This window comes from Rattus norvegicus, chromosome 8 (genome assembly GCF_036323735.1).
Source record: "Rattus norvegicus strain BN/NHsdMcwi chromosome 8, GRCr8, whole genome shotgun sequence".
Lineage (NCBI taxonomy): Eukaryota > Metazoa > Chordata > Mammalia > Rodentia > Muridae > Rattus > Rattus norvegicus.
The window spans coordinates 105,561,111-105,587,356 of NC_086026.1; the positions used below are offsets into that span (position 1 = coordinate 105,561,111).

Below are 26,246 nucleotides of genomic sequence, written 5' to 3' on the forward strand. Positions count from 1 at the left end.
AGGCTGGGAAATCAAATATACACTCATGACCAATTGCTCAGCAGCCATCTAGGGCGGAGCTGCACCATATGGAGCAAAAAGGCATTGCTCTGTAGAGACAGACTCTCAAGAGAAGCCACAAACAAACATGGAGTTGACGTTCGAGCTTCAAGTGACAGCCCAAATGCAATTAACAAATCTGTGGAAAGCAAGTAGGTTAACAGGGGACTATGAACAGGAAATATTCCTTTAAGTTGACAAATTACCCACAAAACATCTTCATGAAACTTAAACTTTCTCTGTGTAGCGGCAAAGGCCCTTTAGTACCATACAGCACTTGAACACCAATTCATTGTTGTGTACAATACATGCAAGCTTTTCTGGGAAGAGACTTAATGAGGAACCTCCTTTACTTTCGACTGAATGTCTTCTCCCGGGAATGGAAAGATGGCTCACTGGTTAAGAGCACTAGTTGCTCTTGCTGAAGACTGGAGTTCAGTTCCCATCGCCTACACGGCAGCTCGCAATCACCTGATGTCCTCTTCTGACCTCTACAGGCACCAAGCACATGTGGAGCACGGACAGGCAAAAGATTAAGTGACATGAAAAAAAAGTTTAAAAGATTTTCATCTCACTTGTTTTTCCCTTACAGACATTCGTAAAAAGTAATCTGGGCTAGAAGGGAACTAAAAAGTTTCAAAGTAACGGTCGCTGAACCGTGACATCCAGCACTATGCTGCGGTAAACGCCATCTTTGCCAATTTCCCAGGAGCCGCTCGGCGCGCGGCCCTGACGTCACGGTGCTAGGGGCGGGGCGTGGGGTAGCGGGGCCTCCGAAGGGGCTGAGCGAGGCGGGGCGGAGTCTCGCGAAAGGGCGGAGCCGAATCCCGTGGAGGGGCGGGACCGTGGTCTCGCCGGGAGGCGGGGCAGGGCGCGGCGTGGGCGCGGCGTGGGCGGGGCGGGCGGGCGAGCACTCCGTTCGGGGTCTGGCGTTTATAGGTCTACGCTGGCCGGCCAGTGGCGGCTGCAGTGTTCGGGGTCGAGATGTCAGGGCAGCAGGCGGGTGCAGAGCAGCGGCGCGAGGAGTCGAGCGCGCCGACCTCGTCGCCCTCTCGCTTCGTGCTGGGGCTGGACGTGGGCAGCACGGTGATCCGCTGCCACGTCTATGACCGGACGGCGCGGGTGCGAGGCTCCAGCGCGCAGAAGGTGACTAGGCTCGGCGGGTGGGTCTGGGGTTCTGACTGTATCGTCGCTCTTCCTGCACCTCTGGGGGCTCGGGCTGGTGTGGCCGGGTGCCTGTCGCTCGCTTCCTGTCCCGCGGGACTCAGAGCTCTAGCTTTACCTGGGTGGAACCGAGGTGACTGTCGGGGCAGCATGGGCAAGTTGCGTGTTTGTGGACAGAAGGTGGTTTGTGATTTGCCTGGTTTTTCTGCACTTCCTCGTCGACCTTTTAGCTCTTCAGATTTTGATGGAATGTAAACTGTGCTTTTTTGATTCTGTCGTTTAAAAACAATTCGTTGCATTTATTATTTATCTGTGTGTGCTCACGTGCTACGGTACACATTTGGGAGTCAGAGGACAACTTTCTTAGGCTCAGTTTTCTCCTTCCACCGTGTTGGTTCCTGGGATTGAACTCAGGTCTTCAGGCTTGGCAGAAGTACTTTTACCTGCCAAGCCACGTGACCTTACGGGTTGTCATCGTTGTGTTCCTAAAAGTGCTAGGTCCTCCTCACATTAGCATCTAACTTCCATGGATACTGGAGACACTGAGCAAGTTTTGAAAGCTTTGTTATCCTTACTTCTTTCGGTCTTTAAGAATTAAAAAAAAAAAAAATCGTCTGGCTTGAGAAGCCTGCCAAAGCATTGGTTGGTCTTTGTTAGCAAAGCCTTAAACCTCAGATGATATTGGTCAACAGCCAACCCCCATTTTAATGATGCGCTGTTTTCTAAACAATAGTCAATGCACTTAGTTAATTCGGTGTAGTGTTCTTAGTTACTCCTTTCAATACTAACATTTTCTAATGTTTAAAATATTAGCGAAGGAATATGAGAGCCATTTAACTTCTTCCCCCTTTTTGTCCATCAGCTGGGATGAAACTAAGTTGTGACTGCCCTGAGAATTTACTTCGAGGAATTAGACGTTTCCTTCAGGGTTCTGTGCTAGGAGGTGAGTTGCAGCAAGCTCCCTCTCTGGCTAGCCGTGTAGGAGGAACACTGCCCACCCACTCGGTCTCTCCCTGTTCCAACCTTTAAGGACAGGTCAAAGGCACATACTGAGCTCTTGTCTTATTGTAAGTCTTTATCGCGGGCACAACGATACTTCTTAGTTTTTCTTACAATTGTAGTCACAAAGTACTTTTCCTGAAATTTTTAAATTGTTCTTTTTTTTATTTAAATTAAGGAATGAGCATTTGGTTCAAAAAGGAGATGGCTCTGCCAGTAAAGAGGATTTCCTATTTTTCCTAAGCTTGACAACTTGAATTGGATCCCTGGGACCCAACAGGGAGAAAGGAGAGAGCAAGTTGTCCGCTGACTTCGGCTCTTTAAACTATGGCACAAGTGTGCTCCCCACCTCCAAGTAAAAATATGTATTTTGAGAAATTTTTTAAAAGTTGGTAGAAAATACAGCTGCACAGTCGTTATGTAATTTGAGGAAAAAAATTTTTTTAAGAAAGTATTGCGGTTTGGTGGCGCACGTCTTTAATTCCAGGACCTAGGAGATAGAGGCAAGTGGGTCTCCGAGTTCAAGGCCATCCTGCCTGGTCTACAGATCCAATTCTGGGAGGAACCCTCTTTGGAATGCTAAGCACTGTTCTAAACTGTGATAGTTGATGTCAGTACTTAAAGGTATTCTTCTGGGCAGATGACTATATACATAAAGAAGTTGTGGTTTTTGTGTTGTGTATTTGTGGTTTTAGCATCTTTCTATGTGTCCAAGGCTGATCTGGAACTCTCTGTAGCATAGGCTAGGTTGGAAAGTAGGGAATCTCCCCACCCTATCCCATTCCTGCTCAGACACCACCAGTCTTTCCTTATGTGGTCATTTTTAAGAATAATTTTATGTCTGTTGTCTCTAGTGATAAAACACGGGATTTTCTTTGGCCATTCTTCTAGGAACTTAATAGTGCACCAGATTGTTAGTCCAAGAGTCCTGGCCTGGCATGTGCAAAGCCCTGGGTGTTATTCCCAACCAACAAAAAGAAAGAGGCAACATCTGGGGCTGTGCTGCAGAGAGCTGAATTCATTAAGAACGAGGCCTTGCTGGTCTACACTATTATTTAGTACTCTAGTACTTCATGGATGCTGAGTAAATGATAAGGGAACCAGTTTTAGAAGTACACACCTTTAATCCTCGTGCTTAAAGGGCAGAGGCAGTCAGATCTCTGTGAGTTCGAGGCCAGCCTGTCCTTCAGAGCACATTCCAGGCCAAACCAGGGCTACACAGTGAGACTCTGTCTCAAAAATCAAAACCATTAAAGGGCTAGGAGTTCAGCTTAGCTCCTGGGTTCTGTGACTTAGTGGTGTAGTTTGTGTTTGCTTTCCCAGTGACAGTTTACCCCTCTTCTTATATAATGGTAAGATCATTCATAAAAACCTAAAATCTTGGGGGAGGGGGATGTTTGCCCGGAAACCGGGAAAGGGAATAACACTCGAAATGTATATAAGAAATACTCAAGTTAATAAAAAAAAAAAAAAAAAAAACAAAAAACCTAAAATCTTAAGAGTAGGAGGATTTGATTCCTATAGCCAAACAAGACACATGGAAAAGAAATAAAAAGGGAAAAGAGACCATCCTTCGGATACGTGAGCAGGACAGGCTTCCGTGATCTTTACGTTAAAGTTTAAATCCAAGCATGAACCTTTGCATTCAGTTTGTGTAGAGCTTCTCAGGAGACTTCGGTTTTTTTTTTTTTTTTTTTTTTTCTATTTTTTATGCTGGGTGATGCTGGGGATCCCCATGGCCCCTCACACACAAGAGCCTGCACATAACATCCTCAACCCCAGTAACTTTATCCCTCCACACCTTTTGTAGCCAGTGAGACGGCTCATGGCGTAAGGGCACTTGCTGCCCAAGCCTGATGACCTGAGTTCAATCCCTGGGACCCACAGGGTAGAAGGCAATAACTGACTCATCCAAGCTGACCTCCGTACATGCTCTGTAGCATTTATCCACACACACACTACTAAAAAGGTCTTTATAACGGGCAGTTAAATATCAGTGTTAAATGCTAGAACAGTGGCTCGTATTTGAGGCCCTCACATGTGTCTTGACGTTTTGTTTTAGAAATTGGAGAAAATGTATCGTGCTCTTTGCCAGAAGGAAATGGTGCTTCTGTGAAACCCATAAACTGTGACGGTTGGAAGACCGGGATAGAAAGTCCCAGCACAGAGGCATGGAGGCCTCCAGGACTGGCAGGCCGAGCTCACTCTTAAAAAAAAAAACAGGCTCTGGCTTTTTTTCCTTCTTTCACCGTTTTCTTCTGTTTTGGCTTAGTCCTTTTCTGTAGGGGGCACATTTCTCATGTTACATGGTTAGGGTTTCCAATGGTTTGAGCTTGTTCCCAAGGATTAACTGTTAGAATTGTTGACAGCCAGTATGCTGCTTCCGGGAGCTGTAGACTCTGTAAGAGGTGGGTCCTAGAGTAATCATTACATCATAAGGGAGCTGTCCTTAGAGGGGATTAAGGTACTTCCCTGTTACCAAGAGATGTGGTGGTTACCGCAGGAACACTGCCTTCCTGCTCTCTGCTTCCTGTCTCTTCCTCCTCTTCCTCCTCTTCCTCCTCCTCTTCCTCTTCTTCCTCCTCCTCTTCCTCCTCTTCCTCCTCTTCTTCCTCCTCCTCCTCTTCCTCCTCTTCTTCCTCCTCCTCTTCCTCCTCTTCCTCCTCTTCTTCCTCTTCTTCCTCCTCCTCTTCCTCCTCTTCTTCCTCTTCTTCCTCCTCCTTTCCCTCCTCCTCCCCCTCCTTTCCCTCCTCCTCCCTCACCTTTCTCTTCTTCCTCGTTCCCCTTTTCTTTTTCTTCTTCCTCTCCTCCCTCCTCCCTCCTCCTCCCCTCCTCTCCCTGTCTGCGTATCCTCTCCTCACCCCCTGCTCCCCATTTCTGGCTACTTCAGACTCCTGTCCAAGACTCCCAAGGGCTCAGATCATAGGGATGTGGCACCATGCATGGCTGTTTCTTCTCACGTGTTCTCTGGGCGCATGATGTTTCCTTCCACCAGGATACGATGCAGCCAAGGGAGACCTTGCTGAACTAAGGGGCGGGGCGGGGGGGGGGAAGGTGCACCATGATTTTGATCAACCTCCAAAACTGAACTATAAGAACCCCTGGTGAACGCGGACATGGCATGCACTGTCCAGCAGTGTAGGCGACATAATCCTGAAGTCCCACCATTAGGTCTAAAGGCTGGGAGGTTTAAAGCAAGGATACCCATATGAAGTTGTTTTGAGAGAGAGAAATTACTGTTGCAGTTGTGACATTCTAACTTAATTAGAATTAACTGGCAAATCGTTTGGTGGGAGGAGAGTAGATTTTGTTAAACCTGCTTCCTAGGACCAGGGGAGAATAGCAGACCTCCCTCTTCTGCCCCCCGCCCCCGCCATCACACTGTTACACGTCCGGCTTTTCAGTTCTCGTCTTGCCCACCTCTTTCATGTTGGACAGTCTCTTCAACGGTACTTCTGGGCTTCCCGCTCATCTTCCTGTATCTAAGCGCTGATCTCTGGCCAATAGTTGTAAGATTAGCCTCTGCGGAGAGCGACCCTAGCACCTGCTGCCTGTGAGAAGCAGCAGCAGTGTGGTAAGGGGCTTCAGGGAGCCTTCCGGAGACTTGACCCCCTTTCCAGGGCTCAGCCAGCCTAGAATCTCCACACTCTGTTATGGGCTCTTCTCCGAGTAGCCCACACCCCCTTCATCTGCCATGCCTGTAAATCAGAGGCACTCCCAGATGCTGAGGCAAAGAAACAGGGGAGATGCCTCCTGTGGGCGCTCCTTTCTGAGGAGCAGAGGAGAGGTAGTCTGACTGAGCTTTATAAGGAAGGAAGATTTTTACTTGGAGTGAAATGGGGTGAAGGAGTCCACACAGAGCATTGTCTTGTGTGCCAAGCTTCCCCACCTGCCTGTTCTTTGTTCGAATTAAAAACATTTGTTAAATCCACTCTGATCCTACTTGTTCTCTTCTCTTTGTTCTTGTTCTGGTGCTTTCTTTTGCGATAGGGTCTGTTTGTAATCCAAGCTGCCCTGGGACTCAAAACAGAGCTCCTGAGTGCTGGGATGACAGGTGTGTGGCCCGTACCTGGTTATCTTTAATTTTTTTTGTTGTTGTTTTTGTTTTATTGGAATCTTGAAAAGTATCAGAGATAAATATATTTGTTTAAGCCATCGATGAACCTTTAAGCTAGAGGCTCTTAAAACATTTTCAAAGTTAATTTTAAGGTTTTCATTTCATTGTGTTTGTGTGTGAGAATGTACGCCACATGCATGCCAGTGCCTGCAGAGTCTAGAAGAGGGCCTCAGTCTCCAGTGCCTGCAGAGTCTGAAAGAGGGCCTCAGAGTCTAGAAGAGGGCCTCAGAGTCTAGAAGAGGGCCTCAGAGCCAAGAAGAGGGCCTCAGAGTCTAGAAGAGGGCCTCAGAGTCTAGAAGAGGGCCTCAGAGTCTAGAAGAGGGCCTCAGAGTCTAGAAGAGGGCCTCAGAGTCTAGAAGAGGGCCTCAGAGTCTCCGGAGCTGGAGTTAGAGATGAGTGTGAGCTGCCTGGCGTGGGTTCTGGGAACCGGACTCGGTTATTAGTGTCATGGTACAGCGAGTCACAGTGGCAGAGACAGGCAGATCACTGCAGCCTGGCGGCCGGCCATCATAGCTGAAACAGTGAGAGACCATGTCTGAAAAAAAAAAGTAACAGAGGAAGACCTCTGACCACCACCCAAGCACAGACATGCACACCTGCACATACATGCACACACACTCCAACCCCCACCCAGCCAACACAAAAGGGATGGTTTTAATTTTTTTAATTACCACCAAATTAAAAAATAAAATGGAGATTTTTTTTTATAGTTCTATGAGTGTTAGTACCTATAGGAGATTAACCTAAAAACTCCTTCACACACCGTGACCATATCGACTTCTCCCCAGTACCTACCTCATCATGACTTTAGGGGCTTCGTACCAGTACCTTATTGAGTGTAATCACCTATGTCTTCTCCATTATATAGTTTTGTCTTCTGAAGACGATCATATAAAAGTTGAGTGTGGGATTGGGGGTATAGCTCAGAGGTATTGTGTTTGCCCTACATGCATGGGGACTGGAGTTTGATCTCCAGCACCCATGTTTATATTGGGTGAGCATGACAGCCCATCCATGATCCCAGTGCTTGACTGGTGGAGCGAGGGGGTCCTGCTACTAACTGCCTAGCTAGACTAGCCGAGTTGACAAGACCCAGATCCAGGTAGGAGACTCTCCCATAATTAGTGTTAATTGCTGACATTACAGGATCTGGGATCATCCAGGAGTGTGTCTCTGGCCCTGATTAAAGGTTTCAGAAGGACCATCTTAGCTGTAGATGAGACCATTCCCTGGGCAGGGGATCCTGGCCTGTATAGGACTGGAAATGTAAGCGGAACTTCGGCCTCCCTCCGTTCCTGAGTGTGGATGCAGTGTGACCAACTGCTTGAAGTCCAACCACCCTGGCGTGTCCAGCATCATGAACTGTGCCCTTGAACCGGGGGCCAGAAGAAACCCTTTGTCTTTTTTTTTTTTTTTTTCTTTTTCTTTTTTTCGGAGCTGGGGACTGAACCCAGGAACTTGTGCTTGCTGGGCAAGTGCTCTACCACTGAGCTAAATCCCCAACCCCACCCTTTGTCTTTTAAGTTGCCATATATTTTTTTTTTCTCTTAGAAGGGAGCTTTACTGTAGTCAAGAGTCTAAGGGAAGCAGACAGCTCCTATGTAGCGGGGGTGGGTCCCCTTCTGTTGGCTTGTATCAGGGCATTTTATCATGGCGAGAGGCAAAGGAGGAGGGATACACATGTGCACATGTATGAATGAATACACATGTGCACACCTGCACACAGGTTGGGTATGATAGTGCATGCTTTAATCATGGGACTGAGGCAGGAGGGGCAACACAAGGCGTTACTCTGCAGCCTGCCAGTCTTTGCAGTGTGCGAAGGGAAACATTTCTCTCTATTGGAGTTAAAAGAAAAGAGAACAACAGAGAAGGAAATGTTTTCTATAGACTCATACAACAAGTAGGCATGTGAGGGCTGCATTATTCGGCTGAAAGCCTTTTGAGATTCGCTCAAGCTCTGTGTATCCACGGCTCATTCCTGGTGTGTTGGTTTGTTTCCTGACTGCTCTGGGGGACTGAACCAGGGCCTTGCACTTGCTAGACAGATGTCGTTGAACTGAGCCTCAAGCCCAGCCCGGTCCATCTTATTTCTAATAGTGATCCATCACACGTGAGGTATGTTTAAGATTGTTCCTAGTTTCTGGCAGTACAGACAGACAGTGGGAACATGTGCTCTCTGTTCTCTGGGGTAAATCCCCAGGAGTGGGTGTGTCGGGGCATGTGGTAGATGAGTGCTTATCTTTTTTTTTTTTTTTTAAAGACATAGACACATCATGTGTCCCTGACTGGCTCAGAACTCACTATGTAGACCAGGCTGCCCTCACAGACTCCTCCTGACTCTGCTTTCTGATTGCTAGTATTAAAGGTGCCATTATGCCTGGAAAGGAATGTTTATCTTAGAATTTGCTGAGCAAGGGGTGCACACACCTGTAATCCTGCACTTAGAAGGCTGAAGCAGGAGAATTAGCAGTTCAAAGTCATTTGGGTTAAGCAGGGAGTGTGGGCCCAGCCTGTAGGACATGCGAGATCCTGTCTCAACACAGGGCAAAGCACCTCGCACATCACCAGCCCACCCACCACACCCACACCCAGTCTTTTTCTTGATTGTGTGTACCATTTGCATTCTTACTAGCAGTTCATGGAGGCCCAGTTGTTTTATCCATCAGTGCATGTATGTAACTGGATGGCTTATCCATTTATTCATGTTTTCTATGATTATTATTTGTGTGTGGGTCTTCGTGGGCACGTGCATACTGTGAGTGTTGGCTCAGTGCCATGGGGCTCTACGGATGCCAGAGGGGCAGCTTCATGACTTTAGCTCTCTTTCTACTTTTTTTTTTTTTTTCTTTTTTTTCGGAGCTGGGGACCGAACCCAGGGCCTTGCGCTTGCTAGGCAAGCGCTCTACCACTGAGCTAAATCCCCAACCCCTCTCTTTCTACTTTTATGTGAGTTCTGGGAATGGGGCTCAGGCATCTGCTGCTGAGCCACCTGGCCAGTGACTTTTTATTATGGTTGTCATCGTCATTGTCATCATCATCATCATCATCATAATTATCATCATCACCACCATCACCACCACCTTTACTTATCCATTAGTGGTAACACATTGGTTTTTTTTTTTTTTTTAATATTGTTTTAGATTTTTTAAAAATTTAACTTATGTGTATGGGTCTTTTACCTGCACGTATATCTGTGCACCATGTGTGTGCAGTGCCCATGGGGACAGAAGGGTGGGTGTTAGATCCCCTGGAACCAGAAGATGGATGTGAGCTACCATGTGGGTGCTGGGAATGGAGTCCAGGTCAACTGTGTAGCTAGTGCTCTTAACTGCTGAGCGCCTCTCCAGTCCCAGATAAGCGCTCGCTCTCTCTCTCTCTCTCTCTCTCTCTCTCTCTCTCTCTCTCTCATTTATTTATTTATTTATTTATTTATTTATTTATTTATTTATTTATTTATAATTTTGGGATAGGGCCTTCTCAGGGAGCCGTGGCTGTCCTATAATTTCATATGTAGACCAGACTGGCCTTGAACTCAAAGAGATCTTCCTGCTTTTGTCTCCCCCGTGCTGGGGTTGAAGATGTGCACCGTCAATCACACTTAGCTAGCGATTCGCATCTTTCTAACGCCTAAGAGTTTTAATGTCTTTGTGTGTGTGTTAACCATCTAAATATTTCCCGTGGGAAGTGCTTGCTTTGCTGTTCTGCTCACCCTTATTTACGTGTTTGGTTTTGTCTTGTGCGTTTTTTAAGTTGGTCTGTTATTCGCTTGTCGAGCTTTCTTTATGTATTTGAAATCTAGGTCTTGGGCTGGGCAGTCGTGCAGCTGTCTTCCATCAGTGCACACTTTACTATTCCTGTCCTCTTTCTTTCCTCCCCCTTCCTTTTCTTCCCCCCTCCTCTTTTCTTCTCCCTTCCCCCTCTGATTTTATGACACAGGGTAGTCTTGAACTAACCTTGCTGTTGGGAATCTTGAACTGAGCTCCCTGTGTCTCCTCCCATGCCAGGAACATTCATTTTCTTAATAGCCCTCTTGCCTCATTCATTCATTCATTCATTCATTCATTCATTCATGTTTACTTAGGGTTTTTTTTTTTTTTTTTTTTTTTTTTAAGGAAAGATCTCCCTGTGTAGTCCAGGCTGGTCTACAGCTCATGATCCTCCTGCCTCTGCCTCCCACGTGTTGGGATCACTAGTGTGTGGCACTATGCTTGGCTTGTTCTAAATTTCACAGAAGTGCTTGTGTATGCACCATCAAGTGGTCAGAAGGGAACTGGACACGACCTGTCCCTTCATTCTCCTATGTCTTTAGTTTGCCCTTCAAGGACACAGCTCAACCAGTGCAGCTTCTGTGTGAACCCAGGAGTTAATCCACAACTTCCTGGGCAATATTCCTCCCTAGTTGTCTTTTTCTTTCTTTCTTTTAATTTACTTTTGCTGTTAATTTTGAGAAAGGGTTTTGCTGTATAGCTGGCCTGGAACTCAAAATATATCTGAGGCTGTTGAGGCTCTCCTGCTGTGTGCTATTTTGTTTGTTTGTTTTACACAATTTTTTTGACTTTTTTTTTTTTTATTAACTTGAGTATTTCTTATATATATTTCGAGTGTTATTCCCTTTCCCGGTTTCCGGGCAAACATCCCCCTAATCCCTCCCCCTCCCCTTCTTTATGGGTGTTCCCCTCCCCATCCTCCCCCCCACAATTTTTTTTTGTTTTTGTTTTTTTGTTTTTTGAGACACAGTTTCTCTGTGTAGCCCTAGCTGTCCTGGAACATTCTGTGTAAATCAGGCTGACCCCAAATTCGCAGAGCTCTGCCCACCTCTATCCCCCAAGTACTTGGATTAAAGGCATGTGACACCAATTGCAAAACATCTACATTGTAGAAATCTTGAAAAATAAATGAAAAATAAAATGTAAGCCCTCCATAAACACCGGAATGCTGCCGTGTTGGTAGATAACTTTTATTATTTCAACATTTCAGCACAGGTAGAAAATGAACTCAGGGTTTTGTGCATACATAGCTCTCTTTTTAAACAGTAAAAATTAATTAAATGAAATTGTGATGATTATTTTAACCAGTAGTTTAAGATGCAGATATTTCAGCCTGGTCTAATACCATTTTCACTAAATCTTGTTTTCATGAATAGGTAGAAAATGTTTACCCTCAACCTGGCTGGGTTGAAATCGATCCTGATGCTCTCTGGGCTCAGTTTGTTGCTGTAATAAAAGATGCTGTCAAAGGTAATGGGATTTGCAGAGACTGGAGTCTACAGTGGACTTTTTCCTGATGAGATTTCCTCAGATTTTGGGAGAATTTTGTGGATTGCTAAATTTATATACACAAAATGTATATGAATTTATATAATATTCATGACCTTTTATATATCATATATGTTTATATACATGATATGTAAACACATATTTATAAATATAAAGTAATAATACATATACGAACGTATTTTTAAATGTCACACACCAATTGTATTTGGGATCAGTTTAAGCTGCTTAGGAGACTGTCTTTACAAAAAGAGAAAATAGGAGTTCTGGAGAGATGGTCCAGTTATTAAGAGCACTTGCTGTTATGTTAGAGGAACCATGTTGGCTTCTGAGCACCCTATCTGCTGGCTTACCACCACGCCACCACCGCCCGCCTCATAGTTTTCAAATGGTGGGGGAGCTGTTTTTAGTGTAACGTTTTAAGAGCATTGCAGATTCAGGGGAGGGGGCTGGGTCGTTTTTCCCCTTTGTCTATTTTAGATTTTAATATTTCTGAATTTCTTTTATGAATTGTAAGAATAAAGAGTTGATGGTTAGTTCGGAGATCCCTCCTCTACTTGACTGTCATAGTTAGGCTGTTAGTGATGTTACTGAGCACTCTGACCAAAGGCGGCTTGGAAAGGAAGGGTTATTTCATCGTAGAACTTAGGTGTCAGTCTGTCATCACTCATGGATGTCAGAGCAGGAACCTGGAGGCAGAAACTGAGGCAGAGGCCATGGAGTCATGCTGCTTACTGGCTTGCTTCCTCTGGCTTGTTCATCTTGCCTTAAACACCCAGCACCCTCCTGGGCATAGCATCACCCGCAGAGGACTGGATCCTTCCATATCGTTACTCAAGAAGATGTCCCACAAGCCAATCTGATGGAGGCATTTTCTCAGTTGAGGGTCTGTCTTCTTAGGTGACCCTAGCTTGTGTTACATCCACAAACTGACCAGTGCACAGTTTGCTTTGTTTGTGGTTCTCAACAAACTTCCCCTGCTGAACTCTTTGGCCAGTTGTGCCTAAATACTACAAGATGATCTCATAGGAAAGGGGTACTTTCCGTGTGACTAAGAAGCATCCTCACCCTCCTCAGGAAATGTATAGTAAAACCACTTCCCGGAGGGCAGTGTTGGCTCAGGCCTTTAATCCCAGCTACTCCGGAGGCAGAGGCAGGCAGATATCTGAGTTTTAGGCCAGCCTGGTCTACAGAGGGATTTTCAGGACAACCAAGGCTACACAGAGAAATCTTGTCTTGAAAAAACAAAAAACAAACAAGCAAAAAAATTGAACCCCACTTCCCAGTACTTACACTTCAGCATTCTCTTACCTTTAGTCAAAAGATAACTTTGTTTTCCGTCTAGAACCCGAGCATGTGTGAGATTTATGTCACTGCCAGTCTGCTCTGCCGTCTAGAGCTTGCTCTTTTTGAGACTGATAGTTAAAGATTTATTTATTTTCCTTTTCTTTGCGCACCCATACCTTCCTGTATATCTGTCCACTCTGGCTGTGCCTGGTGCTTGTGAAGCCAGAAGAGGACAGCGCTTTCCATGGAATTGAAGCTAAGCGATTCCAGTCGTGAGCCTCCACGTGCGTGCTGGGAATTGGACTCAGTTGCTAACCACTGGGCCATCTCTCCAGCCCTTCTTTTTTTTTTTTTGGTTCTTTTTTTCGGAGCTGGGGACCGAACCCAGGGCCTTGCGCTTCCTAGGTAAGCGCTCTACCACTGAGCTAAATCCCCAGCCCCATGAATTGATTTTAAAAGAATATTGCAAGCTGAATGTGGTGACATGCCACGAGATTCCAGCACTCAGGACACTAAGACAAGAGACAGAGGCCAGCTTGCACTGCATTAATGAAACCTAGTAGCAAAAAAAACAAAAAAAAAAAAAAAAAACAAAAACAAAACAAAAAAAAAGCATAAAAACACATATTTCTAACTCAGGACACAGAGGCAGACGGACCTCTGTGGCTCAAGGCTATCCTGGTCTACATTGTGTGTTACAGGCTAGCCAGGGCTACATAGTGAGATCTAGTCTAAAAACCAAACAAAAAAACCTCGTTTCTGGGGCTGGGGATTTAGCTCAGTGGTAGAGCGCTTGCCTAGGAAGCGCAAGGCCCTGGGTTCGGTCCCCAGCTCCAAAAAAAAAAAAAAAAAAAAAAAAAAAAACCTCGTTTCTTTATTATTTTAGGGAATTTGGTTCAAAAAGTTCATGTCTTGGTTTTGTGATACAGCTTAGTGATACACTGTATCTATTCCCAGCAGCACAAGAGAAAAACAAAAATTTAAAAACTGCTTAGGGCTAGTGAGACGGCTCAGTCTGGCTGAGTTCACTGTGTTGCACAGGCTGCCCTCAGACTCTGCTCAAACAATCCTCCTGCCTCAGCACATGCTACATGGAAGCCCGGTGACCCGAGTTTGATCCCTGGACCCCACGTAAAGGTTGAAGGAGAGAACTGAATGGGCATATGTACCATGTGTTCTCACCCCCAGTCATAGAGCAACCCCCCACCCCCCCCAAACACCCCCTACCACAACAAAGCCAGCTTAGTGGTGCTCCCCACAGGACCCCAGTTCAGTTCACAGCACCCGTGTTGGGTGGGTTAAGACGCACGCAGACATACGCAAACTAAAAAAAAATAAACCTTTACAAAGTAACAAAAAGTAACAACAACCAAACCGATTAATGTCAACTGAGTGGAGGGCGGTGCCTATGGGGCAAGAGGCTTGCTGCTGGGCTAAATAATGAGATCGGGGCCAGCCTGGGTTACAGAGTGAGATTTATCTCAGAAGAACAAAGCAAGCCAAAACAAGCTCATGTTTTTATTTCTATACGTAGCATCTATGTTGAAAAATTACAGTAATTTCCGTGGAGATTTCGATTCGCCTTCACCGCATAGCTTCTACTATAATTGGTTATTGCCTAAATTAAGATCTAGGTTCTTGGTATTATCAGGAAAAAAAGTAGTGTGATTGATGTTTGTTTTAATAGTTTGTTTTATTTTTTAATAATTTGTTTATTTTTATCTTATGTTATTTACATTGGTGATTTGCCTGCATTTCTGGGGGCTGCTGGATCCCCTGCAAACTGGAGTTAAAGAGAGTTGTAAGCTGCCTTGTGGATATTAGAAATTGAACCCAGGTCCTCTGGGAGAGCAGCTAGTGCTTTTAACCACTGAACCATCTCTTCAACCCCCCATTTTAAGTTTTAAGATTTTTGTTTTTATTTATACAAGTACACTATAGCTGACTTCAGACACACCAGAAGAGGGCATCGGATCCCATTACAGATGGTTGTGAGCCACCATGTGGTTGCTGGGATTTGAACTCAGGACCTCTGGAAGAGCAGCCAGTGCTCTTAAGTGCTGAGCCATCTCTCCAGCCCCTGCCATTTTAAGTTTTAAAAGGGCAGTTTTTATTATTATTAGAGTATCTTTTTTTTCTTTTAAGATTTATTTATTTATTTAGTTTGTAAATGAGTACACTGTAGCTGTCTTCAGACACACCAGAAGAGGGCGTCGGATCCCATTACAGATGGTTGTGAGCCACCATGTGGTTGCTGGGATTTGAACTCAGGACCTCTGGAAGAGCAGTCGGTGCTCTTAACCACTGAGCCATCTCTCCAGCCCCTTTTTTTTCTTTTAAATATATATATATGATGCAAAATTACCTTAGTTTTGTTAACTGGACTCAGACATTCTTGTCAGAGGTTCTGTGCTGTAGTTAATTACACAGTTAAATGTCACTGGGTTTTAAGCGTGTCTTCTCTGTCTTTACCTTTAGCTGCAGGGGTGCAGATGAATCAAATTGTTGGTCTCGGCATATCAACACAGAGAGCCACTTTCATTACATGGAACAAGTAAGTGCTTTGTGTGTCCACAGTGCTTCAAGGGGTTGGCTGCTTGGGGAACCTGTCTGGGGAGTTATCAGTTTGATAATGGAGAACAGTTGTATTTGGCTAAGAGAGTTTAGAATGAGCCTCCTTTTGGCTCATATACTTTGCTGGTCATCTGAGCTTAACTTACTTAAAATAATGAGAAAGAAGCTAGGCATGGTGTCCACTTCAGTAGTATATATAAAAATACCACACAGTAGAGCAAGAGAAATGGCTCTGAGGTTGAGAACACCGTCTGCTCTTCCAGAGGTCCTGAGTTCAATTCCCAACAGCCACATGGTGGCTCATACCCATACAAAATGAGATCTGGTGCCCTCTTCTGGGCTGGAGGTATATATGCAGACAGAAAGCTGTAAACATTAAAAGAAAAAAATAGCCAAATATGCAACATTCAGGGAGAGGTTTATCCTTAAAAGGGAAACACAGACACACACACACACACACACACACACACACACACACACACACTAACAGAGACAGCAGAGCGGTACATATAGTTCCAGCACTTGGGAAGCTGAGGCAGGAGGATTGCTTAAGCGGAGTCAGCCGGAGCAACACGGTGAGTTCCCATTTCAAGAAATAACAATAAGAGATGGCTGTTTTCATAAACGTTCCCGATTCTTGTCTTGTGGGAACACAAAGGTTCAGAAACTTGCTTTATACTTAAAGAGAGTCAGGAGTCCTAATGTGTCAGCAACCCAGCTCTCGAGTAGGAGTCCTCTTCTCCGCCTTGCTCATGTTAGTGTGTACCTTTGCGGCCTCTGAGGCCTGTGTGCTGTAGACACCATCGAGGCACTGTCATAGCTGCCAGGTTGATCACCTTTGCTTTTCCAACTCTCATTTTCTGGACAAGAGACCAGGGAGACAACCGAAGCTTAGAAATTAATAGGTTAGGGGACTGGAGAGATGACTCAGAGGTTAAGAGCACCGACTGCTCTTCCAGAGGTCCTGAGTTCAATTCCCAACAACCACATGGTGGCTCGCAGCCATCTGTAATGAGATCTGATGCCCTCTTCTGGTGTGTAGGCACACATGTGGCAGAACACTGTCTATATGGCACATGCATAAATCTTTTTTAAAAAGTCAATTTTGAGCATTTGGGGGAATAAAAAGAAATTAGTAGGTTGTTTAAGGTCCCTCAGGAACTAGAGCCTAAGATTCCAGACTCTTTTTTGGCTTTGTTATTGTTTGTACCCCCCTCACCCCCCTCTTTTTTTTTTCAGTGCTGGGGATTGGACCAGGGCTTCAAGGGGGCCAGGCCAGCGCTCGTCCATTGAGCAGCACCGCAGCCCCAAATCATTTTGTTTTCTGTTCTTTTTTTTTTTCTCTTTTCTGTTTGATTTTGTTTTTAACTGTGAAGCCTGATATCTTTAATTACTCCTGTTTTGCCTTCAACATGTGTTTTCCCTCTACTTTTAAAATTAAAAGGGAGCTGGACATTGTGGTAGCCCAGGCCCTCTGTCCCATCCCTCAGAAGCTGAGTCTGGAAGATGGCTTAAGTCTGAGACCCAGCCTAGCTTCGTAGAGACACGTGTCAGAATAAAAACAGAAACAAAAAACTGTCCACTGTGCTTTCAGTCAAAGCTCTGGACTCTGTAGAACATCTTGAGCTTGGGCAGTCAGGTGACAGGGTGACAAGAACACTTTGGCTTGCAGATAGAATCAGTTGAATCCCCAAAGACCTGTATTCCTGCTGTATTAGGAGGAGGAAGAAACGTGGCCAGGCTTGGTGGCTCTCACCTGTGACCCCAGCACTCAGGTGGCTGAGGCAGAAGATGGCTACCAGTTCAGTTCATGGCTAGCCTGGGCTATACAATAAAACCTTGTCACAAAAACAAATTAAAAAACAAACAAACACGTAACTGAATAAATCCAAGTGCGCTGAGCTTCTAGTCAGTGGTGCCTTGCCCTTTGCAGGACGATGGATGTTTTGTGCATTGTAGAAGTTCCACCCCTCAGGATGAACTCAAATGTCTTCAGACATTGTAGAATGGCTCTCAATTGAGAATCCCCAGCAGAAGCCTCCAGAAGTAGCCATATTCTCTGGTAGAGACTCTGGAAGAAAGAGAAGCAGGCCACGGTTTTACAGTGAGCTTTTCTTCCCTCCCAAATTAAAAAGGACACAGGGCAGGAGGAAGGCTGGCAATGTGGTACCAAGGTAGATATGAGAAGTATATGTGATCGGAAGGTGGAGGTTGGAGAGAGTTCCTGGGGGTCGGGGAGAGGGGCTGGGCAGAGGGGGTGGGGGACACTTGCTGGAGATGTCCATATTGGTCAGAGTAGGAGGTGAGGTCATCGGTCCCCTAGTTTGCTTTTGTGTCATCCACAGCAGGAAGGACAAGTATTGGACAGCAGTTTTTAGTGTGACAGTGGGAATTTTAGCAGGTCAGGTTCTGAGCCAGTTCCGGTACCAGACTTCTGTAGCAGCTAAACAATTTATTGTTTGTTTTCTTGACTGCCCTTTATTTCTGTCTTGAAATGTTTGCATTTTATGAATTTTGGAAAACGTTTTTGGCAGTAGAATCTAAAATATAGACAAGTTTTGCAGAAATGGGTATGACCCCATCCTTGTTCGATGGTGAAATGATGGGGTTTTCTTCTGCTCACTGGGCTAGTGAGCCACTGTGCTGTGTCGTGATGGCAACAGCCATCTTTTCCACATAAATGCCAAACAGCAGCAGGATGGATGGTGTGCGTGCGTGCGTGCGTGCATGCATGCGTTCGTGTTTTGGGTGTGTATGCACACGTAAGAATGTGTGTGAGCAGACATGTATAGAGGTTGAATGTCAAGAGTGAGTATCTTCTGTTGGCCTCCACCTTAGTTTTGAGTCTCTGGGTTACAAGTACACACTACATGTGACTTTGTACCCACTAGCCAGTTCCCTGGCAGGGTAGCTTTGAGATAAGCGTTTATTAAATAGCCCAGATTGCCCTCAGATTTGAGGTAATCCTCTGGCTTCAGCCTCCTGGGCTCTCAGATTGCAGGTACGGGCCAGAATGTCATGTTTTGCTTTTTCTGACCGTGGTGCAGTCCTGTCTTCGTGGCCATAGAAACTGATTTTCCTCCTGGTATTAATATCAAGGAGTTTAAAACTTTGAACAACTTCGTGTTTTCTCCTTGAGTTTCCTTCATGCTTTTTCCTCTTCTCCTGGGCTAAATCTTCTTTCTTCCTGTTTCATCCACAGCGCTTAGCTTGCTTTCTGCAGTGATTATGCGTGGTGTTTCCTCCATTTTGCTGCTTTTGAAAAATCACGGCTCGTTTGTCTGTTTGTTTGCTGAGTTCTGGGTGTGTGCCGCTTAGCAGTGTAAATGTGAGTCAAAGCCTGGCATCGCTCAGTAACTGTCAAGCTGCAAGGGCAGTAGCTCTTTAGGAACTGAATGCAAGGCTGATGTCACACCTGCCCTGGGGGATATTCTCCATTGCAAGGTGTGTAAACTCCCCTGTTCCTAGCCAAGCAGAGCTTCGATGGCAGCATTTGATGCTTGCGTTAATGGTTATTACTAATTGCTTTTGACATCAAGTATGTTAAGAGCCACAGCAGGGTATCAAGGGTATAAAGGATTGAAGGCCATTTGCTTATGATAATGTAATTCATGTTCCTCTCTGTTCTCTCCTTTTCAAGAGCTAAAACTGACCTAGTTCTGTGGTAGATGAGTATTGGTATACATGCCTTCACTTGGGAGCAACGTCTTGATCGTTTCCTATTGTATTTTGAATTAACCCTGTTTTCATCTCCTGATTTTCACCCCCTCTTCAGCCGTGCTAACCCTTCTTCTCTGCTGTGCTTGGCTTGCCTCAGGGCCTTTGAACACAGAAGAGCCATTCTGTCAGAACACCTGTGGTTCCTCGGAGCCAGTTCCACAGCCTCTCTTTTCTCCCCACAGGCAGGCTGTCCCTAGCTCACACTTGGGATCCCTGTATTTCTCCTTCCCGGGTCTTGTGTCTGTTGTCTGTAAGCCATGGAGTGATTGTTTTCTTTGAGTGCCATGGTAAAAGTACATTCACCAGGGCAGTGATACCTATGTTCTGTTCACAGCTCTGTCTCCGGCTTCTAGAACAATCCTTCATAAATGTTGTGGAAATCCATGAAGGACTGACCAGGGATATGGGCTGCTCAAGGGAATAGTACAGTGATGGTATCAGGAAGTAAAGATAATTATTGCAAGTATACATGTTACATCATATCAAAAGGACAGTGGTTTTGGGTAGAGTCTATTCAAAGTCTGATCCTATATGTTACATAATATTTGTAGAGTTTTTTGGGGGGCAGAGGGAGGTCTCACTCTCTATTCCAGTCTTACCTGAAATTCATGGCAGTCCTCCTGCATCAGCCTCTCCAGTGCTGAATAAGCCATGGTCCAGCTAATGTTGCATAATTGTTATGTCCTATGTTCGATTTATAAGAACCAAAGAGACTGCAATAGAAAGTTCCATTTAATTGGTTGTAGTTTGAAATTATGGTGCATCTTTCTTATTTGTTTTCTCTTTTGGAAGATCCTTTTTTTTTCCTGTGCTAGGATTGAGCCTGGACCTCACACATTCTAAGTGTCCTGCCAATACCTCTAACGCTCTGTGGCCAGCCTTGAATGTAGTATCTGATTTACACTTTACTGTTTCCATCTTTCCTAGGAAAACAGGCCATCATTTTCACAACTTCATCAGTTGGCAAGACCTAAGGGCAGCTGAACTTGTAAAGTCCTGGAATAATTCTCTTATAATGAAGGTAACTTTTTTAACGAAATGTTTTTTTTTTTTCTATAAATGTCTCTTAACTTTAGATTTAATTGTGGAGACCCTCCTTTTATTTATGTTTTAGGACATTAAGAGTAAAGAGGGCAGTAAGACACTTCCCCAAACAGTGAGACTAGCCCCCAAAAGCATTTGTGTTAGATTTAAGGGCTTTACTATTTATCGACCTTCAGGAAGGCTGGAGGGGCCCGTGGGGAAAGGATATAGTTAGTCTACATGGATGGAAGTGGCCAAACTGCGTCGTCCTTTCTCAGACAGTGAGTGGGTACTCACAGAGCAGAGTTCGACAGCTCTTCCCGTTACGCCTGGTGCCTTGTAGGCCACGGTAAAGGGTGGTGAGGATGTGAACTGTGAAAACAGTGGTGACGACACACTGACATTAACTGTATAGGAGCCCACACTGCTAAATATGCTGTTACTGAGAGGCAGAGCTCCTCAGATGGGGTGCAGCCCGAGACCTTTGTTGTTACTGGGCTCAGTGTTGCTGATGTCGGCTTTTTTCTTTTTTCTTTTTGGTTGTTTGAGGCAGCATTTCTCTGTGTAACCCTGACTGTCCTGGAGTTTGCTCTGTAGACCAGGCTGTCCTCAAACTCAGAGATCTCTCTGCTTTCCCTCCTGAGTGCTGGGTTAAATGTGTGTGCCCCCACTGATCAGTTCAGATGTTGGCTTCTCATGCCTCTTGGCTAAATGCCTTTTCAGCTACTGTAGTCTTCAAACTGGTGCAAGGAGAGTGTCTGGGGAATGACAGGTGGGTCCCCACCCACGAGACATTGATTCCAGGGATTGGAACTTCAGTGTTCTTGTGTGCACAAGCACCTTCACCTCCAAGCCATTTCCTGTTTGCTTTCACACAGGGTCTCCATGATAGCTCCCGACCTAGAGCTCCTTACGGAGCCCAGGCTGACTTTGAACTTGTCCCGCCTATCTCCCAAGTACTGAGGTTGACCTGTGCACCACTATAGCTGACTTCACGTCGTGTTTAAAAGCAGTTTTTAAAGATTTGTTTTTATTTTATGTCTATACCTGTCTTGTCTGCATGTGTATATTGTGTACCACATGTGTGCCCAGGGCCCACAGAGGTCAGAAGAAGGTGTTGGCTCCCCTGGAGCTGGAGTTACAGAAGGTCATGAGCCGCTATGTGGTGCTGGAACTGAACCCAGTGCTCTGCAAGGGCAGCAAATGCTCTTAACCACTCCAGCCTCTGTTTTTGTTCTCTAAGAAACTAATTAAGTTGGACGTGGTGGCGCACATCACTAATCCCAGTACTGGGGAGGCAGAAACAGGTGGACCTCTGTGAGTTCAAGGCCAGCCAGGACTACATAGTAATACCCTATCTTGAAAAGGGGTTGGGGAAAGAGAAAGAAAACCCAAGTACTGTTTTCTTAAAGATAATCTTTTGTTTTTAAAACAGCTATTGCACGGGGCCACCAAACTCCTACATTTTTTCAGTAGAAATAAAGTGATGTTAACGGTCAGCCGCTTCACTTTCACCACCCAGCATGTCACCTTAAGGTTGGTCTGGATTTTACAAAACCTGCCTGAGGTAAGAAAAGATTGTGTGTGTGGAGAGGGGATCACGACTGTGGGGAAGAAAAATTTAAAGAATAAGAACACTAATCCGGCCTTTGGGGGAAGTACCCAATGATCCTGGGGTGGAAGACAGTCTCCCGTTGGTTCCTGCGTTTAAAGTGTTTGTGTTATGTCATATGTGTTGAGATTGACAGTGAGTCTGAAGCTAACCTGGGCTACATCCAGGAGCATTCTTAAAGGGGAAGCATTGTGCAGCTCTCCCTTTACCTGTCAGTCATTTAGTGAGCACGTGTGCTAGACCGGATCTCCACTTTCTTGGTGAGTCAGGCGTGCCACAGGGGGCTGAACTTGAGTTAGGCTCAGGTTAAAGCAAAGGTGGTTAGGCTGTGTAGAGCCGGTGGTTCTTTCTCATTGCAGACCAGTTTTAGGGAGTACAGCACAACCTGGGCTTGACTGAGGTAATAGCCATAGATACCCAGAGTGTACTGTGGGATGAGGCGGAGGGACAGGTGGAGAGATGAGGACAGATGAGGTAAACCATGTTTCAGGAAATTATTATTTTTTTCTTGTCTATCCAGAATTACAACTTTTGTATTATCAGATTTAAAGAGATTTTGGCACCTTTCCCCGCCTTTGATGTGCATTGGTCTGGTGCTGGTGCTAGACCAATAGCTAGAGAATAATATTTTAGGTACTTGGGTGGCCTTCGGACCATGTGACCTGTGCCACAATTGCTCAGCTGTTAGAGCTTGAACAAATAAACCTAGCTGGATTCTACTCAGACTTCACTTATCGATTCTAATGTTTGAGTTCTATATAGTTTTTTTTGCCATAAAAATATCTGAGGTTTTTCATTATCAGGATACAAATCCTTCACTAATTTTAAACTGACCATCTTGAGGTTACAGAGACTGTCAGGAATTGCCACGGCAGCCGTGTAAGTTATGTTCAGCTGTTGAGATAAAACACCCTGACAAACACAACTGAAGGCTCATCACGGCTAATGTTCCAGGTCCCAGTCCTCTGAGGCAGGGGAGTACAGTGGCAGGCGCTTGAGAGCCAGCCACATGGATCCCTAGTCAGGACCAGAGAACAGGGGATGCACGATGCCTGCCAGTACTTAGCCCGCATTCTCTCTAGCTTTGATTGGGTATTTATTTATTTATTTATTTATTTATTTATTTATTTATTTAGAGACATGGTTTCTCTATGCAACCCTGGCTGCCTTGGTATTCTGTGTAAAGACCAGGCTGGCCTAGAAATCACAGAGATCCACCTGCCTCCAGCACAAGTACTGGGCTTAAAGGTGTGTGCTCCCAGCCTGGCACTTTCCCTGTGTTTGCAGATGGGCCCAAAGCCAGGAATGGGAGAGCCCCCTTTTGAGTTTCAGTCTTTCCCGCATCGATCAGCATAAGCAAGGCATTCCCCCACAGATGATTCTGGATTGTGTCGAGTAGACTATTAAACCTATCATGCCAACTCTTAACTGTTAGAATATTTGGGTAAAGTTTTCAAATAATAACTGTGACTTAGATAAACTTCATTTGTCTGCCATTTTTCGAAGCTTAATTTAATTTTTTAGCCATTAAAAAAAGTGGAAGAAGCTGAGAGCTGGTTCAGTGATCAGGTCCACTTCCTGCTCTTGCAGAGGACCTGGGTTCAGTTCCCGTCACCCACACTACACACCACAGCTTCACAACGGCACCACACAACCACCCGTGGCTTCTGATCCGGGTAATCCAACACTCTCTTCTGGCCTCCACAGATAGATACCAGGCACATGAGTGGTGCCCAGACGCACGTTCAGTCAAGTAAGCATCTGTCCACATAAGATAAAAGATGGAACTCAGATTGTTAAATGTTTGCTTAGCGTGACCAAGTGAGTTCAATCACAGCCGCACACAAAAGGGAGTCAGGGAACAGGAATGTAATCTAGTGTGGGAGCACCACAAAAACAAAACAAATGGTAATTAACACCATTTTGATCAAAGAACTAATATTCAGGTTTGGGCTCCCCACCAACCTACAATTGGGCAGCCATGCCGCATTCATATAGAGAGGCTCTGTAAAGCTCCCCACATACAGTTGGGCAGCCATGCCGCATTCATATAGAGAGGCTCTGTAAAGCTCCCCACATACAGTTGGGCAGCCATGCCGCATTCATATAGAGAGGCTCTGTAAAGCTCCCCACATACAGTTGGGCAGCCATGCCGCATTCATATAGAGAGGCTCTGTAAAGCTCCCCACATACAGTTGGGCAGCCATGCCGCATTCATATAGAGAGGCTCTGTAAAGCTCCCCACATACAGTTGGGCAGCCATGCCGCATTCATATAGAGAGGCTCTGTAAAGCTCCCCACATACAGTTGGGCAGCCATGCCGCATTCATATAGAGAGGCTCTGTAAAGCTCCCCACATACAGTTGGGCAGCCATGCCGCATTCATATAGAGAGGCTCTGTAAAGCTCCCCACATACAGTTGGGCAGCCATGCCGCATTCATATAGAGAGGCTCTGTAAAGCTCTCCACATACAATTGGGCAGCCATGCCGCATTCATATAGAGAGGCTCTGTAAAGCTCCCCACATACAGTTGGGCAGCCATGCCGCATTCATATAGAGAGGCTCTGTAAAGCTCTCCACATACAGTTGGGCAGCCATGCCGCATTCATATAGAGAGGCTCTGTAAAGCTCCCCACATACAGTTGGGCAGCCATGCCGCATTCATATAGAGAGGCTCTGTAAAGCTCTCCACATACAGTTGGGCAGCCATGCCGCATTCATATAGAGAGGCTCTGTAAAGCTCTCCACATACAGTTGGGCAGCCATGCCGCATTCATATAGAGAGGCTCTGTAAAGCTCTCCACATACAGTTGGGCAGCCATGCCGCATTCATATAGAGAGGCTCTGTAAAGCTCTCCACATACAGTTGGGCAGCCATGCCGCATTCATATAGAGAGGCTCTGTAAAGCTCTCCACATACAGTTGGGCAGCCATGCCGCATTCATATAGAGAGGCTCTGTAAAGCTCTCCACATACAATTGGGCAGCCATGCCGCATTCATATAGAGAGGCTCTGTAAAGCTCTCCACATACAGTTGGGCAGCCATGCCGCATTCATATAGAGAGGCTCTGTAAAGCTCCCCACATACAATTGGGCAGCCATGCCGCATTCATATAGAGAGGCTCTGTAAAGCTCTCCACATACAGTTGGGCAGCCATGCCGCATTCATATAGAGAGGCTCTGTAAAGCTCCCCACATACAGTTGGGCAGCCATGCCGCATTCATATAGAGAGGCTCTGTAAAGCTCCCCACATACAATTGGGCAGCCATGCCGCATTCATATAGAGAGGCTCTGTAAAGCTCTCCACATACAGTTGGGCAGCCATGCCGCATTCATATAGAGAGGCTCTGTAAAGCTCCCCACATACAGTTGGGCAGCCATGCCGCATTCATAGAGAGGCTCTGTAAAGCTCCCCACATACAGTTGGGCAGCCATGCCGCATTCATATAGAGAGGCTCTGTAAAGCTCCCCACATACAGTTGGGCAGCCATGCCGCATTCATATAGAGAGGCTCTGTAAAGCTCCCCACATACAGTTGGGCAGCCATGCCGCATTCATATAGAGAGGCTCTGTAAAGCTCCCCACATACAGTTGGGCAGCCATGCCGCATTCATAGAGAGGCTCTGTAAAGCTCCCCACATACAGTTGGGCAGCCATGCCGCATTCATATAGAGAGGCTCTGTAAAGCTCCCCACATACAGTTGGGCAGCCATGCCGCATTCATAGAGAGGCTCTGTAAAGCTCCCCACATACAGTTGGGCAGCCATGCCGCATTCATATAGAGAGGCTCTGTAAAGCTCCCCACATACAGTTGGGCAGCCATGCCGCATTCATATAGAGAGGCTCTGTAAAGCTCCCCACATACAATTGGGCAGCCATGCCGCATTCATATAGAGAGGCTCTGTAAAGCTCCCCACATACAGTTGGGCAGCCATGCCGCATTCATATAGAGAGGCTCTGTAAAGCTCCCCACAGGACCTGGAAGTTGCACAACCCCCTGTATGCTTCCATCATCAGGAAGGGGAAGAAGCTGATGCCCTTAGAGAAAACTGTCTTAGCAAAATGATGACGTAAACACAAGCTAACAGGATTAGTCTTCCTGTTGCTTTCCCGAGAACATACTTAGTACCCGGGCTCCTCGCAGCCTAAGTCCTTTTGAATTGATGCACGGAAACCTTTTGTATTGGGGGCTTTTTCACTGCTCATGTGTGTGTGTGTGTGTGTGTGTGTGTGTGTGTGTGTGTGTGTGTGTGTACGTGTCTATATGTCTGTATGTGTTGCCACATGTGGGTGCCTGTAGAGGCTAGGAAAACAGGTTGGATCCTCTAGAACTGGAGTTACAGGTGGTTGTGAGTGAGTACCTCAGAAGTGCCTGATGCGGCTGTTCTCGGAAGTTCCTTTAACCACAGAACCATTTCTCTCTTCCCTTCTTC

General features: G+C 45.7%; 1 protein-coding gene across 2 annotated transcripts in view; it reads left to right on the forward strand.

Annotated features, from left to right (window-relative positions):
• Positions 1-907: 907 nt before the first annotated feature.
• Gk5 (glycerol kinase 5) overlaps positions 908-26,246 on the forward strand; it is a 68,958-nt gene continuing 43,619 nt past the window's right edge. The window contains exons 1-5 of one of the 2 annotated variants that reach the window (XM_008766574.4): positions 908-1,185; positions 11,466-11,559; positions 15,361-15,436; positions 20,104-20,197; positions 21,635-21,766. In XM_008766574.4, the coding sequence (XP_008764796.1) occupies positions 1,024-1,185; positions 11,466-11,559; positions 15,361-15,436; positions 20,104-20,197; positions 21,635-21,766 (558 nt within the window). In that variant the 5' untranslated portion in view covers positions 908-1,023. The remainder of the gene's footprint in view (positions 1,186-11,465; positions 11,560-15,360; positions 15,437-20,103; positions 20,198-21,634; positions 21,767-26,246) is intronic. The other variant, XM_039082563.2, reaches the window with a different exon arrangement.